The sequence below is a fragment of the Humulus lupulus genome, chromosome 6 (assembly GCF_963169125.1).
Source record: "Humulus lupulus chromosome 6, drHumLupu1.1, whole genome shotgun sequence".
Taxonomy (NCBI): Eukaryota; Viridiplantae; Streptophyta; class Magnoliopsida; order Rosales; family Cannabaceae; genus Humulus; species Humulus lupulus.
This window is the reverse complement of record NC_084798.1, coordinates 17,473,457-17,493,005: the sequence shown is the minus strand read 5'-3', so window position 1 is coordinate 17,493,005 and position 19,549 is coordinate 17,473,457. Positions and strand designations below refer to the sequence as shown.

Genomic DNA, 19,549 nt, shown 5'->3' with positions numbered 1-19,549 from the left:
TATCATAAAGATTAGAACGAAACCACATGTACTATTTATGTTCTCTCTATTATTTGTATTGACCCATAAATTGGATGTAATAAAATAAAATTATGAGTACTAATACAAATCTTTGTCCTGACATTGTACCTGTTCAAAATTTTCTCTATCAACAAAAGAAATCGATTAATATAAAGTGCCATTTTATTAAACAAAAATCAGAAAAAGTACACAGAGGTGGAATAAAACAATAAAGGCATATCAAATGCACTAGCCTAGAACTAGTTGGAGTAATCTTAGATAGTGATCATTGCATGAAATGGGCAAACCATAGAAAACAAAACATAGATAGAAAAGGCATATTTAGTAGTCCTTGGTCAAAAGGTTCATGACCTACACAAAAGGTTCATTTTAATAAAGATCATGCATGCGTGAGCGGGCATGAAACAAATTAATATATATATATATATATACATACATGAATGAGATTACAAATCCCATGAAAACCGATTCAACTCTCTACTTTAAGACCCATTTTTCATTTGGTTTTCCCCCACTATAATAAAGAACTGTTTCTTCTATAGAATACTTTTTCTTTCTTTTTCTTTCGAACAAACTTTACAGTGTAGTCCCACAAGTTGAATTCTGAGTTTGTAAGCTAATGCAAGTTTTTTTGTTTCTTGTTTTCAGAGATGAATAAATGACTTCTGAATTCTTCACAATCTCGGGTCTCATTGACCAATTGTAAACTTTGATAAAATCATAACTTTAGCTCAACAACATAGCTCAGTTCCCAACAAAGCCGAGGGGGACAATAAGATACCGACGCGTGTGAACTAATTAATTATCCAAGCAACAAGTAAGAATCTCTACTGTGTTTAATCTACTGGTGTAAGCAATACTGTGTGGGAGAAGAGAGATGCTAACCTCCCACAAAAAGCTTTCAAGTATAGCTCACATCTTGCTTGATTTGGCCCAGAAAAAACCCTTCTTTCTGGGAGCATGGTTATCTGATAGGGCTCGAGCACTCTTTGAACCAAATGAGAAGTGGCGCCTCAGAAAAGGCTTCCCCAGGGAGCTTTTCATGCTGGAACTGGATGCCATTATCGGACCTTTTCCATGATTTCCACTGCTTTTAGATTGATCAAACACGACAGTATCACCGTCAAGATCCACAACCCGGTTCCTCAATCTCCTGTTTTTAGCCTTTGAATCTATTTCATGTTTTATTGCTTTCTCTGACAATTTATGGGTCTGTTTCTCCCCAAAAGTACAAATTGGACAAGCTGGATCGTATTTGTCAATTTCAGGTGACATATTTTCCAGACACTCAGCATGATAAACATGACCGCAAACTAAGACAGCAACAACAGAGAGCTCATTACAAGCAATAATCTTTTGGCTGCTCCATAAAGATCTCTCAGTCAAAAGCTTTGAGCAAACACCACACGATTGCAAATCAGCAGAAGGAGAGGCTAAAATTCGGCTACCAGCTCTAGTCATCTTTTCACGGTTAAAACCAAATGACTCACTATCAAAAGACCACCTTTCTCTATTGGAATTAGCCATGAGCTCAGAAAATGCATTCATGGACCAACCATCTGAAGACCCTCCTCGGGAGCCCCTAGTTGATTCATTGCTCCAAGAGGGAAGAGCTGCCCTTTCTTCAGAAACAGAATAGCTATTTGGTGATTTAAACCCTGGGATTTGTGTGTCAGATTCTTGCCTTGACAGCTGATGTACAGGAGAATGCCGAGGCCACCTCGAAGGGGTTGAGTTGGCTGGAAGAACTTGTCCTTGGGATGACAAAGGGGATGCAGCAAAGGATGAAGTAGATGGTAATGAAACTGATAACTTTGCAGGAGATGGATACGAGACTGTAGGAGATTCAGTTAACTCCTTTGGCTGCAGGACGGGACCCAACAAATGAACAAAAAAAAGACATAAAATGAAAACATACAAGCAAAGGATAACCTTCACTACAAAGTCCCAAGGAAAAAAAATTCCCTCAGCTGGTAATAAATGTACCTGTTCTAGACTTGCATCCATTGAAGCATTCCTTCTAATAGGTTTATCTGCCATAGATATACATTGAAAAATTCAGATAAAATCACAATATTACAACATAATAGAGATCAACATTTACAAATTTGAAAACTTCAAAAGCACAACGCAATTAAGTTGTTCAATTACCAAATAAAATTATTTAAAAGTTTAAGGAAAAGATAAATTAGTAACAAGCATCAAAACCAGAAAGCAATTGTGTTGCCTAATTATCATCTAAAGTTAGGCAAACGTGCAAAGGAAAATTGATTTAATTGACAAGTAAAAAAATAAAAAGGCAGCTGGCAATTTATCCAATATCACTAGAAGAAACGAACGATTAAACATATTAAGAAACAGCGGTTTATTTATTGTTACTATGTCAAAATTAACATTAGAAATGGAATCAGGACAAATATGAGACTATTTGCCCACGATTAAAAAACAAAGTAAATATTAAGCAATATGATGGAAAGCTTTATTAGTTGAACACAATCATGTGTAAACGTGTTGTTTTTGGTCATTCATATAACTTCAAATATGGAATTACACATAATCTTTTTGTTGGCATCTACGTAACTAAGCAAAGTTCCCTCGCCAGTAGCTGCAATTCTAGGAAATTACCTGAGGCAGGAGTTCTTGAATGCCCAGCAGCTCCCTCTGAAAATGAGGACTTCTGGGATGTACGCCTTCGAGAATGTTCTAATGGACTTCCTTCCTCTGAAACATATGCTGATTCAAATTTAGATTCAGATCCATCATTCCTGCTGACCCCATCAGAAAACCAACTCATTGAAGTCTCTTCTCCAGCAACCCGTCCTCTATGATCCCATCGAAAGCTCCATGTTGGGGAACATCGAATGTTCCGATGCAAAATTTCACTAGTCGACCCATTTGTTATAGTCTTCTCCTTAACAGCCACACAACAAGCAGCCCCCATGCTCAAAAATTGACACCACAATTAAACTTCTAATCATAAAACCTCACCTCTTGCTCCGCATTCTCTCACCCCAAAAGCAGTTCCTCTGAAAAATTGCAATAAAAAAAACGAACCCATCAATTTAAATGACCAGCAGACCAGCAGTAGGTTCTCAAATTCCCGTAATCACCACAATAAACAATGATTTGAACACAATAAAATAAACCTAATTGCTCAAGATAAAAGATTCCCAATATAAAACGAGTCACGGGTCTCAAATCCTTTCCTATTTGCAGTTGAAATAGAATATAAATTCAATTAGAACAAACAATACGATTCCGTAGTCAACACATGCATTGCTTACCAGTCAAATGAACCCATAATTGTCAAAATAAAGGAACCCTCCTACTTTGAAATAAACCAATACATATATACCACTTCATATATCTTTTCACTTAGTTTTTCAAACACACATTATTATGGATGGGGACCGACCAACCGACCGACAGACGTACAATCCCACCGAAAACCCTAACAACAAACAAAAACGAAAAGGAAAACAGCAACAACCATTTCTTGCACAGAATTAGAAACAGGACCTGAAAATCGATTAAATCTGATAAACATAAGAAGAGTGAGGTACTGACCCAATCCAATCCTAGGCCCTAAAAATAGAGAAACTCTAAGACAGTATGAAGGAGATCCGGAATTCAGGGCCGCAAAGAAGATTTCTCAGTCAAAACCCCCAAATACATTCGAAATCACAAAACAACCAATAAAAACCTAACCCTAAATACTATTATTATTAATAATAAGTATAACAGACAAAATATATATATAAAAAAAAAACAATAATTATTAATATATATTCTTATATTAATCAGTTACCAAATTTTCATGGCCATGACCGAAGGACCTTCCGAGTAAAATCACAGAAAACCAGGAACTGACTCGATCTAGAACCACGCTTCTGGCGCTTGGAGAGAAAGAAAGAGTGAGCGAAAAGCTTTAGAGAGAGAAAGTGGCTGCTTTTTAGAGAGACAGAGAGAGAGACACTGCTCTTTTTTGGGTTGCAGAAGAGAGAGAAAGTGAGAGAGAGAAAGAAGAAGTGGAGTAAGTAAAGTCGTTTAAGATGACTTTAAAAATTAAAACGCAGTCAGGAACCAGTGTCGTTTTCTGCTCAAACGGCGCCGTTTTGATTTGACGTCGTTTGCTGGTGGTGGGAATATTAGACGACGCTTTATTTTTATTTTTTTAAAAAAAAGCAAGAATTACTTATTTATTTATTCTCGCGACGGAAACTGGGGAATTTTTTTATTTTTATTTGGTGTAATTTTGAAAATTAAGGGAATAATTTTTTTCTAGATAATCGAATAATTTTATTTATAATATATTACTGATTATATTTCGATTGATATGGATTATATTTTATAGAACCAATTAAGAAGATATATATATATAATTGTTATACCTAATAAATGTAGATCATTACGAATTTAAATGGACTATTTTATTCACAGCATCAATCTAAAAAAATATAGAAAAAAATATATAAGCAATGTAATTGAAGATTAATTATTTAAATTTTATTTAAAAGTTTATTGAAGCGCCGTGAAAAAAAATAATAATAATAAAAGAAAAAAGGTAACCGCTAGTGGTGGTGGGTTGCCTTCTGAGGTACGCGGAGTGCGCAGTACGCATTCCCCACTTTTTCACGTCCACACGAAAGTATCAGTGAATATTGAATAATGACTCAAACCCTTATTAATTTCACATTTTGGAGATTCTTTAATTAATCACTCCCTTTTAATTTAATTATTTATTTATTATTCTCCCTAATCTATTAAAGTGCATTATTATTCTCTCCTATAACTAAATAATTATAACAATAAATCATTTTCTCATTAAATAAAAAAAACCGTATTATTAATAGTATCATAACAACACAATCTCCCCACGTCCTCCAATAATTATTTATTTATTTATTTTTATCCAAGCTGTATTAAAATATAATAATATATTATCATCATGGATGGTCATCATAATTTTAATCTTTATTAATATTTAATATGAATTTTCTGAGAATGATTTTTTTTTTTAATTTTAATTTTTAAGGTTGGATTTCCTTTCCTTTTATTTTTATTTAAACTTTAATAATTTGAGATCATAAAAATGCATATTAAATAATTTTAATGAGAATAAATAATATATCTATGTACATTTGTTGGTTGAATTATGGGTTTACCATAGTTTAACAACTACAACAAATTGTTTTTATTTTCTTATTTATATATGTATAAATACTCATCCACTCTCTTTTGAAAAAATTAATTACTATTTTTTTTAAAAATTAAAAATTAAATTATATATAAATTTGGTGAGAATTGTGTACAGTATATATAACAAACTATTGGACTTTAAGTTGTGCACGTAAATAACTTATTTAATTATTCATTTCATAAAAATTAATATAATGACACGTGTATGGTTGATGCTGTGGTTGAACTTATATTGTTAAAAGGTCAAAACAGTGTTGGGGTCTTTATCAGGCTATTTTTTTCTAATGGTCAAATATGACCCTAATCTTGTCCTAAGGTTGTATCAATAGAGAGGACAAAAATGTCTTTTCATTAAACTTAGTTTATCTAAGTGGTAGCGTGTATGATTGAGAAAAACTCCCCACTCATTAATCATTATGTAAATTAATTAAATGCCAATTTTAGGTATGGAACTAGATATGTGATTTAAACTAATGTGTATAATTAAAACGTGTAAAATTTAATATTGGCTGACCTTTTAATGTATGTATTTTTCTAATTATGAGCTAATTTCCAAAATTTATATTAAGAAATTATAGAAAATAGTTCAAAATAAAGGCATTGAGAATCTAATGTCTTAATTTTTAAAATTGTAGAGAAATGACCATTTACATTGTTCATTACCTAAATTGCATATTTTTATAATTTATTTATTTATTTAGGACTTTATGATTTTAATATAGAGGTATATGTGTATTAGTTTTGTTTAATTAATTTTTATTTTAAAGTTATATTGATTTTGTAAGTTTTTTATAGATTGTTGTTGTATTATTTTCCGATTAGTGTATATGTTTTTTGTGATATGGTATATATATATATATTTTATAGTATTTAGTTTCTATTTTTATTATATACATAGTGGTAGTATATAATTGTATATCATGGTATATATATTTTAATGGTAGTATATAACTTTCTTATCATAGTATATACATCTTTTAGTAATAATTTTGTAAGTTTTGATGGTATATTATTTTTCAACTCAGTATATATATTTTGTGGTATGGTATATCATTCAACAACCCATAAAAAATTAAAATAACTTTAAAATAAAAACTAATAAAACAAAACTGATATACATATAGCATAATATTAAAATATTTAGAATAAAATAGTAAATTGTTAAAATACATATTTGGTAATATGTGATATTAAAGAGATAATTAGACTATTTTACTACAAAATTAAAAATATAGATATTTACTTATTTTCACACACCATTAATGATCATTTTGCACCATGCCCCATCTATATATGGTTTAGTTGGTGGATTTTGCATTTTAGTTGAGTGTGAATTTTATATTAAATGAATTATCTATATACAAGTTTTCCTATTTATTTATGGTAGTCGTGTCTCTAATAAGTATGTTTAATATATAATTGATAACTGGGCAAATTTTTTTGGTTTTAATTGATTTAAATTGATTATCTTGGAATATCTCTGTGTCCAAAAAAGATCAATTTTGAAATGAACTTGGTTTGGAGTTAAGTACAGGTTCGTCCATTTTTTGATCATACAGAATGATCTTCTGTTACATCCGGATTTCTCTACAGTAAAGGTAATTGAGAGTTATTTTTAGAAAGTCTCTGATTTGATCTAATTGAGATAAAAAAACAAGACTGGCTTAATTTCTCTACAGTAAAGGTAATTGAGAGTTATTTTTAGAAAGTCTCTGATTTGATCTAATTGAGATAAAAAAACAAGACTGGCTTAACTTAGGGTTTCCTAAACTCTATAAATATCATACATAAGCAGCAGCTAATCCCAACTCTTCTCCATTCAAACGTTTCATATTTTGAAGAGTTTTTTTGTATGTTAAAAGTAGTATTTGTTCAACTATCTATTTGTTTGTTTGTTTTGTTGTGTGTTGTTTATTTTTACACATGCCATAAAGCTTGTGAACGTGACATATAATCTTCGGGACAAGATTTTCTTAAGTCTCACTTTGGGAGGGAGCGAGCACTCATCAATGTAAGAAGAAATTTTGTGTTGTTGGTGTTTATCAAAATCAGATTAGTAAAGTGGAATACGTCAAGGTTGCGACAAGAATTTAAAGAGAGTCTAATATTGTATAAGTCAATTGCTTATTGTATTCTTGAGATTTTACTAATTGATTTTATCTCTAGGCGTGACCTCGTGGACTAAGTTTTTCGAACTACATAAAACATTTATTGTGTTACTTTACTTTTAGTTTGTTTACTATCTCTTCGAATATTTTGATTCATCACCAATATATTCTGATACATCGGAATATTTGTCTGATCAAATAGTTTTATAACTATTCTGCATTAATAAAATTCATATGGTAATCTTAAAAAATAAAATTTCAAAACTCATTTTCTTTCATACCACAATGATTATTTATAATTAATATGTGTATATTTTCTCATACATAATAAAAAAACTTTGTGATTGGTTAAAATGAAAAATATTATAGCTTATACAGCCTATTCATAAATTGAAATTTTGGATCTCTAAATTAAATTGTATAGTGTCTCATAACTATTTGTTAATTATTAGTGTAATTTTATATAAAAAAAAAATATGAAATTGAGTCAAGTAATCAAACAAGGTTGGGTTTATATTTTCTAAAGGGTTTTTACATAATAGTATTTTTATTTTTTATTTACATGATGGAACTTAAGAAAGACTATACTTTATGTAAAGATCTGTAAAGCTTAAATATTTTAGTAAAAATAACTTTTAAACATATATTGGAAAGAAAAATAAAATCTTATTTAATATGAATGAGAGAAAAAGACACCCTAGACTCATTTTATACTTAGCCTATAACTTCCTTTCTTGTTCTTCTTTTCCTTTTGACTTTAATTTGTTGAAAACTATGTCATATGGTACGTGTAAAGTCTATTAAATGATTTTCTAAAAAATAATTGTGTACTACTTAGAATTTGCGTCAACTAAAAAAATAAAAGAAAGATAAAAGAAACCTACAAAAAAATTATTGAATAATAATTGGTGATAAGAATTTAAGAAAAAAAAAAGGAAATTTTGAATTTAAATCATAAATATATATACACATACCATATCAGAAATTCTTAACACTTTATTTGAATTCCACACAAAATTTTTGCCAAAAACAATATTAAAAATAATTTATTTTTAACAATTATTCTCTATATATTGTATCATCTTCAAGTTTAACTTTTGACTTTTTTTTTTATAGGGTTTATAATTTTTTGGACCCTGTTTTTTCTGATTACTTATTTGGACTCTGTGTTTTAAAAAATTCATTTTAGGATCCTATATTTTGTAAAATTGTTCAAATAAACCCATAAACTCAATTTTAATGAAGACAAAATTGAATATAATAATATAGTTTTTAAGCAAAATGATTTTATTTTTGTTTTGAAGTGTTAATTTGATGAATTATTTGTGATTTTAGTTTAGAAAATTTTAACCAAAATCGGGTTTATGGTTCTATTTGAATAATTTTACAAAATATAAGATCCAAAAAGTAATTTTTCAAAATACAAAGTCTAAACAAGTAATAAAACAAAACACAGGTCCAAAAAATTATAAACATAAAAAAATATATATATTAGTTTGATAATATGTTGTATATTTTCGTTGAAGCAATACCTATTTTATATATAAGATTATAATACAACAAACATCATTGTAATATTTTCCATCATGTCTTGTAAAATATTGTACTTCTATTACAAAGGTCAATCTTGGTTTGATAAGAAAGAAATGACTTGCATTAAAGAGCTTGGTGAGAATGGACATAAATTTCTGATCATGGGAAACACACACAATTGTTGGGATAGTATTGGCTATATCCAAACAAAGTGGAAATTTAGTGCTACATGTTTCATACCAAAATGGAATATTTGATTTTTACAAACATATATGTGTCACCAATTGTGTCACAAAATATATTAGAAACTCAAGTAAGTGCAATGTATACTAATGTGACTAAACTTAATTGGGTTCCATAAAAGGTAGGAGGAGCAATTATTCATTATTTGTTAGAGGTCCAATCCAAGCAATGGGAGATGATCCACATAATAAAACAATATGAATAGGACAGGCGTCAAGTCACTAGAATTGCCACCCTAATTACAAAATGCATGTAAAGATGGAGATGACTCACACTTGAGATGGATGTGTCTTTCTAATAAAGAAAGAAAGACTCTTTCTACCAACATCGTAGGGTAGTTGGCTAATGCATAATTTGATAAAGACCATATAGTATTTGGTAGGATGTGATTTATATAAGTCTATATTCATGTTTTTTATTGCACAAAATAATATATAATAAAAAACATAAATACACGCATATATATGATTTTCACACAGAGATACATAAATATAATAATAAAACTATTAGAATACTTACGAGATACGTAGCGGAACAATGACTACACTATTTGGATTCCCTAACATTTTGTCTTTGTTGAATGCTAGGTATTGCAAGGAATCCAAACTGCTATGAAACAAGACCACAGTCTTCTAAGTCTTTCTCTATTTGTATGGGCAAGTTTCAACACATGAGAAAAGAATTCCTAGAGAGAAAAGTAAGAGAGAGTGGACGACTAGGTATAGAATATTATGAGTGAATTTTTACCTTGTCAAATTCATCTTCATTAATACATTCTATATCACTAATATATATATAGGTAATTAGTTAGGACATAAAATAGACTTTAGTTTCCTATTTTAATTTTAATTGTTTAATAATTATAATTAATTAAATATTTGTCAAAATTAACCAATTATAATTTTAACCATTATTTAATTCATTTTATTAATATTAATAACATTTATCAATATTAACAAAATTGTCTTAATCGGCTATAATTCTCTCTTTTTGAGACTTTGCAATAAAAACCTCAATGTTTCTTCTATTTCCTTTCTCACAAAATATCAATAAATAATTTAACATTATTTATTTCCATTGAACTAGTCAATATGATATTTTTATAATTAATAATTAATAATTAAATTAATTATTCAAGATTACTAGGTTTATTTTGATAAGAAATGACTCAAGGACCATGGATCCATGAACTCAAGCTCCAACAAGTTACTGTGAGTTTATTTATAACAAATAAACTCTCTACCTTATTAATTCCTCGTGACTCCCCTATAGACTTAGAATTTCACTCTTGAACTCATAGAATATTTTACACCAAATATAAATACGTTGTCCATTGTTATAACCATAACTGTCATTCAATCCTCTATAGATGATCCACTAATGAGACAGGTGCAAATTACCGTTTTCCCCTCATTGATATTTTATCCTTAACTCCCACTAAGTTCCTTGTAAATGATATTTCCATAAACTTAATTACAGAATTGAGTACTCTATCATTTAACACTTGAACCAAGCTATAAGGAAATTATCGTTTCACTTCTTGAACAGAAGCTATAGATTTCATGTCTATGATAAATACTCTCACTCAATTATACTACCAAATCTCAAATATGTAAGTATGAGCTAGTTCATAGGGTAAGCTGGTAACGAACAAATCAAAAGACTTGTATAATACAATTAGCAGAATATTAATCACTCAGAATTAAGATTGAATTGACATATGGTCAACTTTGTGACAAAATAACGATACTTACTTATCTTATCAATAATCAATATCGGTCCAGTCCAATGTAACAAAATACATCCGATCTTATCTACTTGGTCAATGCCTTGGATAAGACATCACACTCCGAGTGTGTAAGTAGATCATATCGTAGATTATAGGATCAGTGAAAATCCAATGCACTGACTTAATCTTAGGACTCGTTCTTTTGAACATATAATTACAATTATAATCTGTTGTGACCTAGTCACTATAATTGTAATTATTTATATGTTTGAGATTTTATAAATGTTTGTATTATTCCAATAATCATGTAATAAAACAAGCAATCAATACGGTTGTCAAACTAAATAATTTATACTTCTTGTATTGACAATATAAAATTGCGTTACATGTCCAACATGGTTTTATAAGGTCATAAAACCCAACAAACTCCAACTTGCCCTTTTAAAACAAATGGGACATGTTACTCAAAACCATTCATTCGACATGATTCGCAATTATGCTCTTTTCTTATATCTTTGTAAAAGGGTTTGAAAGATTTCCTTACAATGCTATCTTCATCACCTTCACATCACGTCTTCGCCACACATCTCCGATAATGTGGTACTTTCTCTCTATATGTTTTACTCTTTTGTGGCTTCGATGTTCTTTTGAATCCGTTATTGCCTCATTATTGTAACAAGACAAAACAAGTGGTTTATCCATTTTTGGAATAACACCAAAATCCGTATAGAACTTCCTCAACCTGACTATTTCCTTAGCCGCTAAAGACGCAGCTATGTACTCAGCCTCCAAGGTGGAATCTGAAATGGCAGATAGCCTAACACTTCTCCAAATCACAGCTACTGAGATGTCAAACAACCTATCGCTTCTCCAAATCACAGTTCCACCTCCAAAGAGTTAACATCTTTTTCAGAAGTAGACTTCATGTCATCAACATCAGTCTAAAATCTGAATCTGTGTAGCCTAACAGGTTCAAAGATCCACCCAAATAGACTAACATATAGTCTCTAGTCCATCTAAGATATTGATTGCTATCTATTGTTCATTTCCAAGGTTTCACTGGCACTTGCTCACCACTCCCACTGCATAACAGATCTCTAGTCACAACATACAACATAGCATGCAATAGACTTCTAATTGTAAATGCATAAGGAATTCGCTTCATCTTTTCTTTCTCTTGATGAGTCTGTGAAGACTGTTGCTTAGAAAAATAAATTCCATGTCAAGACGCTAAACATCATTTCTCGAAATTTGTTACAGTGTAACGCCTAAGCACCTCACCCAAGTAGGCCGCTTGAGTTAGAGCCAGAATTTAGTTCTTTCTATCCTTGATGATCTGGATACCAGGAACACGACTTGTCACAATGAAATCTGGAATTTCGTTTCAAGCCAATTCTTTATGTCTGATAATTTCTTGACATTGTTTCCAATGAGTAAGATATCATCTACATAAAGGTTTAAGAACGCCATAATGTATTTTTTCCTTAAGTTGGTTAAACACAAGGCTCAACTACATTTTTTTCAAAACCACAGGTCTTAATGTTTCCATGAAACCTTAAGTTCTAGGAGCACGAAGCTTGTTTAAGTCCATAGATTGGCATATTCAACTTGTCGACTTTCCTGACTAGCTACTTTAAATCCTTCTGATCGATCCATGTTAATGGTATTTGATAAGGGTATTTTGGATATTATATTTTTTATCCTTTCGCACTTAGATAATGTTCCTTTCAAGTGTTTTTAGGTGTTCTTAGCTTTGTTTTACGAGCTTTTGATTCTTAAGTCATAAAATATTTTATAAGGTATTATTTATGAATTTGATACATTTTTGTGGATAGGAATGAATGTGCAATGATAAGACTCGAGAAAATGAAGTTTTGAACGAGTTTGAAGTGTTTTAGAAGTCCCTAAACCCGAGGTTCGAGCCTAAAGTTGAAGATTATGAAGAAAAAGCATGGGAGCAGAAAATGATCAGTGGTCGCGGCCACTAGCATTTACTGGCCATGGCTTGGGAGATAGGGAGTAGTGGTCGCGGCCACCATGATCTCCTGGCCGCGGCCTCCATGCGATTATGGCCCAGAAATTGACCTGTGGCAGCGGCCACCAAGAATCGATGGCTGCGGCCATGCGGCGATTTTTTCTTTGAAATTAAAATTTTAAATGTAATTATTGAGGGGCTATAAAAGGGATTAGTGTTAAATTTTATTATAACTTTGGATGGCGAATTTTAGAGGCTGGAGCAGCAGAAGAGGAGAAAAAACATCATCATCTATATTCTTCAATCTAGTTTTTCTTTCTTCTCAAAACTCTTTTATTTTCATTGAATATTTATGTTTATCAATATGAATATGATTATGGAGTAATTTTCTTTATAGTTGAGGGTTATTTCAAGACCCTCGACATGAGATCTTGAATGCATTGATGGATTTTATTCATTTTATTCCCTTATATTAAATTGCTTCTATTTTTCTATTTGAATGTCATGGATCTTGTAAAATCTTGTTTAGATGGCCACTAATTAGGTGTACGCCCTAGTTTTCCCACGGGCTGATTAGCAGGAGCCTCGGACTAATCAAGGTTAGTCCAAAAACTTCCCCAGGTCAGAGATCTTGTTTTCCAGGTCGTACCCACTTAGCTCGAGGTATCCTCAAGAACTCGCCAAGGCTGCCCAAGACTGGGGGAAGGAGTCCTTAAGGCCGAAGGTTGGGTCAGTGAAGCAGCTCGTGGTGCGAGCTGCTGCTCGTGGATCTCTGACCCTTTGTAAAGTCAACACACGCAAGATAAACGTGCCTATATCTGACATCACGTGTCTGATATCTCCCTGACTTCCCGGACACGCATCAGGTACGTGCGCATTCAGACACCCACGACTGGGTTGGGCCGTGCGGCCCATTATCTCCTTACATACTGATTAGACCACACTTATGTGTCAGGTTTAGGAATTAATCATAAATGTTACAGAGTTGATATGACAAATGGTAAGGTCACGTGATGACCTCCCTACCAACTTCCAGGTGCCTTCTTCCTATAAATATGGGGACCCTGGGAGTTGATAGGGGTTGGAAAAAATAGTCTCTGAAGAGCCAGATACTTTGTAAACCAAATACCTAGAATATATCAATAATATTGACTAGTGGAGTAGAAGGATTTTAACCTTTGAACCACTTAAAAACGTGTCTTGAGTCACCTAGTTCATTCTCTAAGATTTCATATCTGTGACGGTTCTACTTTCAGCACTAGTCCCTTTCTCTTCTTCTCTTAATTACCTGTTGGCGGAGAACCGCGTCAACAGTTTTGTGCTTTCATTGAGAGGGGGTTCGATTAGTGCTACCACAAACATCCAACTATGGTGACCACTCGATCCAGGCATGGCAATGAAACAGAACAGCATGATGGGCAGGAGGCCCACCATGTTGCCATCCCTGATGAGCAAATTCCTGAAGTCCAGCAGAGGCCAGGAAAGCAGCCGGCGGGCCAGGACGACACTGGTAGCTCAGCACCCCGTCCACCTAATCCGAACCTGTGTTATTATACTGCGGTGGAGATGGAGAATGCTCAACTGAGGAGCCAGTTAGCAACAGCCGGTCGGCAAATCCAGGATATTCTGGCCCGACTACCCCCTCTCACAACCAACGTTAACGTTGGAGAGAGGCAAGGTGAGGTTCCTAAGTCTCGCCGGAGTAATCGGTCCAGACATATCCGTTCGGATAGGCCTCATGTAGCCAACTCCACCCCTTCATCACACCATCAAGAGGCAAACTTCAGGGAAATGCCTGGGGTCGGACAACAGCAATACAACCGTTCGGTTAGGACGTCAACCCCTAGCTTTCAACCTTCCTCGAGGGCGCCCAGGAGAGCTCGAGGAAACTCCCGAAGGAGATCCGGGGCGGGCCAGCAGTGCCAGCCCGTCCCAGAAGACCGTCCTGCGCCTCGTCCAGCTCGCCCTGCGCAGGACCAGCAAGCTGGTAGGGCCGAAAGGCCCCCGCCAAATTTGATCCGTCCCCCATCTCCTCAGCCCATTCGGGACATCCCAGCCTACGGGAGTAGTAGGAAAGACCCGCCGTCGGCTGGGCCTTCCTGGCGCAGCAGGGTGCCAGGGGAAGGATCAGATCGTAACCGCCAAAGACGCACTCCAAGCCTATCCAGCAGGAGCCACTGGACCGGTAGTCGCCGGAGTGATCTCTCGAGAGGAGACCTGCGTCAGCGACTGAGTTCGGCACAAAGTCACCAGACTACACAGGGAGGCGACCTTCGAGATCACCTCAACTCTCACAGAGATGATCGAACCGGAGATGGTAGGCAGGCCCGCTCGGCGGGAGTCCGATCCGAAGTACGTAACGGAGGGAATGTCCCAAATAACCTATCTCAAGATAGGAGGGGCAACAACCCACCTAATATGTACAATGGGTCCGGAGCTGTGGAACAGCCCCGGAATAACCCAGGATCTCAGGACAAAACCCTCGAGCGCCTAACTCAGATGGAGGAGCTGATGAGAAAGCTCCTAACAGAAAAAGAAAAAGACAAGTATGATTCGGGCGACGAAATGGAACTCTTCGCCCCCAATATAGCAGCGACGGCCTACCCATCTGGTTTCCGTATGCCCCATTTGTCAAAGTTCAACGGGGACGGGGACCCGTCGGATCATTTGGGGATGTTCAACACCCTAATGATGGCTCATAACATTGGCCCGGAGCTGCGTTGCTTGATCTTCCCTTCCACACTGATCGGACCTGCCAGGCAGTGGTTCAAGCAAAGTAAAAGACAGTCAATTAGTTCCTGGAAGACTTTTTCAGCTGACTTCAAAAGGGCATTCCGCGCCTCCCAGGCTGCCCGAATCCAGGCCGACTCCCTAGCTAACGTGAGACAGCAGCCCGGTGAAACGTTAAAAGCCTACTTGAGCAGATTCGCGAATGTCGCTGCTCGAGCCCGAGACGCTGACGATAGCTCTAAGCTCATGGCCATGAGAACCGGAATCCTGGTCGGAGGAGACCTGTGGAAAGATATTCAGAGGAAGGGAGTCGGCTCGGTTAACGAATTCCTTAACAGAGCCCAAGAATGGATAAACTTAGAAGAAGCTGAAGCTTCAGCCGCGGGGACCAGCCAGGTTCCCGAGAAGCCCGCTGGAGCAGGGACGGAGATAGCGGTGGCAATCCCCGGCGACGCGCAGAACAACCAGCCCGGCAGTGGCAAAAGAAAGGGAAACGGTGAAAACAGCCAGCACGGTCAAAAGAAGAATAAGTCTGTCGATAAATTCAAGCCCGTGTTCACAACATATACCGAGCTCACCCAGTCCAAGGAAAATATTTTCCTGGCCAACGCTGCTCGGGTCCCCTGGAAGAGGCCGGAGCCATTGAAACACCACAAAGGAAAGAGAGATACTTCGAAGTTCTGCCGTTTCCATAACGACGTCGGCCACAATACCGACGATTGCAGGCATCTAAAAGATGAAATCGAGACTCTCATCCGAGCAGGCCCCTTGGCGTAATATTCACGAAATAGGGTCCCAATGGGTCGACCAACTCCAGAAGTCCCAGCCAATCAGCCCGGGCCTCGGGTAGATCAGGATGTCCCTCCTCCCGTGATCGAGGGAGAGATATCCACCATCTCTGGAGGGCCGCATATGGCTGGCACGAGCAGAGGCGCCCAGAAGAGGTATGTGAATGAGTTAAAGGACCACAACGGAGCAGAGTTCGTCTCGGAGCAACGTCAGTCAAAACAGCAACGGCTAGAGAAACAACCGATAACTTTCACGGAGGAAGACGCAGGCCATGTCCAATTCCCTCATAACGATCCCTTGGTCGTAGCAGTCCAGCTCGCCAACCGGAAAGTAAGGAGAGTGTTGGTGGACAATGGGAGCTCGGTGAACCTCCTATTCCGATCCACCTTAGAAAAAATGGGTCTGACCGTCGCCAAGCTAAAGGCAACCTCGATGATGCTATATGGCTTTTCGGGAGAAGGATCAGCAGCGATAGGGACGATCGAGCTGGTGATCACCCTAGGAGAAGAGTCTCGGACAATCTCCAAGCTACTTGAGTTCGTGGTCATAGCTTTCGAGGCCATCACTTCCGTTCGACACCTCGCCATGAAGTTCCCTACTTCAACAGGAATCTGTACCATCAAGGGCGATCAGCTCGCTGCCAGGGAATGCTACAACATTTCCATGAAGGGAAAGTCTAAACCCGGGCAGCTGGCAATGGCCATTCAGGGTGAGGAGGAATCTCAGGGACCCTTGGCGGCTCCTGAGATTGAAAAACCTCAGAAGACCGAAGAGGAAAAGATCGCCTTGAGCGAGGACATTGACCCCCGAGTAAGCGAGGACAGATCTGAGCTCCAGGCTATTGAGGAGCTCGAGGAGGTGAACATTGATGAACAAAATCCATCACGGACGGTTAAGCTTGGGAAGAACCTCTGCGACAAGAGAAAGGCGGAGCTGATTGCGTTTCTGAAGAATAGCTTGGACGTATTCGCATGGTCCCATGAGGACATGGTGGGGATTAGTCAGAGTGTCATCATGCACACACTTCACCTGGATAAAAGTGTTCCTGCCAAATCCCAAAAGCAGAGGCGTTTAGGAACGACCCGAGCCGAAGCCCTTGAAGAAGAAGTGGCCCGGCTCAAAAAGTGTGGCTTTATCCGCGAAGCCAAATTTCCAATTTGGGTCGCTAATCCCGTGCTGGTTCCAAAGCCTAACGGGAAGTCGCGGACATGTATTGACTTCTCCGACTTGAATAAAGCCTGCCCCAAGGATTGCTTTCCATTGCCAAGGATCGATCTGCTGGTGGATGCCACGGCGGGGCACGAGCTCATGTCCTTCATGGACGCGTACTCAGGCTACAATCAGATCGCGATGAACCCGGCGGACTAGGAGCATACCATCTTCATGACCCCAACGAATGTCAATTGCTATAAGGTCATGCCATTTGGTCTGAAGAATGCCGAAGCTACCTATCAGAGTCTAGTAAACAGAATGTTCGCGGACCAGATCGGAAAGAACATGGAGGTGTATGTTGATGACATGCTTGTCAAATCAAAGACTGCCGACAACCATGTTTCCGACCTGTAAGAATGTTTTAAAATACTACGGGAGTACGGCATGAGGCTCAATCCTCAGAAATGCACGTTCGGTGTCGCGTCAGGGAAATTCCTGGGGTTCATAGTCAATACCCGAGGAATCGAGGCAAACCCCGACAAAATCAGGTCACTGCTCGAGCTTCCTTCCCCCAGGTCGCGGAAAGACGTCCAAGGCCTCACAGGAAGAGTGGCAGCACTCAACCGGTTCATTTCCAAATCAACTGACAAGTGTTTTCCCTTCTACAACCTGCTCCGGGGAAACAAGAAGTTTGAGTGGACAGTAGAATGCGAAAGCGCATTCCTCGACTTGAAGGCGCATCTGGCTGAATCGCCCGTGCTGTCCAAGCCCAGGGCAGGAGAACCTCTTTTCCTCTACATGGCCATCACTGAGGATACAGCAAGCGCCGTGCTAGTGCGAGAAGAGGACCAAGTTCAAAGGCCAGTCTACTACATCAGCAAGAGACTCCTCGGAGCAGAGTCGCGATACCCACTGATGGAAAAATTGGCGTTTTGCCTAATCACAGGCTCGCGAAAGCTCAGACCATATTTCCAGTCCCACTCGGTACACGTCATGACTGATCAGCCTCTAAGGCAGGTTTTGCAAAAGCCTGAAGCATCGGGACATTTGTTAAAGTGGGCGATCGAGCTCAGTCAGTTCGAGATTTTCTATACTCCACGAACTGCCATAAAAAGTTAGGCCTTGGCCGACTTCGTGGCGGAGTGCACGGGATTCCAGGAGAATCCATCAGAAGGCTCGCCTCAGGTCGCTTCCCCACATTCGTCGTGGAAGATCTTCGTTGATGGTTCATCTAACGAGAACGGCTCCGGGGCCGGAATCATCCTGATATCCCCCGAGGGACATAGATTCCACTCGGCGCTAAGGTTCGGGTTCAAGGCGTCTAACAACGAGGCAGAGTACGAGGCTTTATTGGCTGGGCTGAGGATAGCTAGTGAGCTAAAGGCGAGCTCCGTCCAGTGCTTCAGTGACTCCCAGCTCGTGGTGAACCAGGTTTTAGGAGAGTATTAGGCGCGAGGACCCAATATGGCTGCCTATTTGGCAAAAGTAAAAGACGAGCTGTCCGCATTTGGGCGAGGGTCGATCGAACAGATACCTTGGGAGTAGAACGCCAACGCAGATGCTCTCGCCAAACTCGCCACCTCGGGAGAGACAGAAACCCAGGGGTTGGTGCCAATAGAATTCTTGGAAAAACCAAGTATAGAAGGAGATCGGGCAGAGATCGAGATGATTGATATTAGGCCGACCTGGATGACTCCCATTCTTGAGTATCTCGTCGAAGGCAGGTTACCCGAAGAGCGTAACGATGCACGACGAGTCCTTTATCAAGCTCCTAGATATACGCTAGTCGAAGGAGTGTTGTACCGATGTGGGCACTCCCTACCTCTCCTCCGGTGCATCCTTCCAAGTGAAGCGAAGGCCATCCTGCAGGAAGTTCATGAAGGATTCTGCGGAGACCACACTGGGGGGCAAAGCCTGGCCTTAAAGGTTCTCAGGCAAGGTTATTATTGGGCGACTCTGTCCAAAGACTCGATCTCGTATGTGAAAAGGTGCGAAAAGTGTCAGCGTTTCGCTGTGGTTGCCCGAGCTCCTCCGGTCGAGCTAAAAATGATCTCGGCTCCTTGGCCATTT

At 37.5% G+C, this 19,549-nt stretch overlaps 1 protein-coding gene across 1 annotated transcript; it reads right to left on the bottom strand.

Moving 5' to 3' along the window:
• Positions 1-324: 324 nt before the first annotated feature.
• LOC133781757 (uncharacterized) lies at positions 325-4,059 on the bottom strand. Its single transcript, XM_062220831.1, has 4 exons — positions 3,830-4,059; positions 2,647-3,047; positions 2,008-2,054; positions 325-1,884 (listed from the first exon to the last, which is right to left on the bottom strand). Exons 2-4 carry the CDS (start codon positions 2,960-2,962, stop codon positions 934-936), a joined length of 1,314 nt encoding a protein of 437 aa, XP_062076815.1. The 5' UTR covers positions 2,963-3,047; positions 3,830-4,059; the 3' UTR covers positions 325-933.
• Between the last annotated feature and the right edge of the window lie 15,490 nt (positions 4,060-19,549).

Excerpts from the sequence above, each read along its gene's own strand:
- LOC133781757 (XM_062220831.1), bottom strand. The coding sequence starts at position 2,962 with ATGGGGGCTGCTTGTTGTGTGGCTGTTAAGGAGAAGACTATAACAAAT. Across the intron at positions 2,055-2,646 it reads TTCAAGAACTCCTGCCTCAG|ATAAACCTATTAGAAGGAAT; the intron begins GTAATTTCCTAG and ends TATCTATGGCAG. Across the intron at positions 1,885-2,007 it reads TGGATGCAAGTCTAGAACAG|CCAAAGGAGTTAACTGAATC; the intron begins GTACATTTATTA and ends CCCGTCCTGCAG.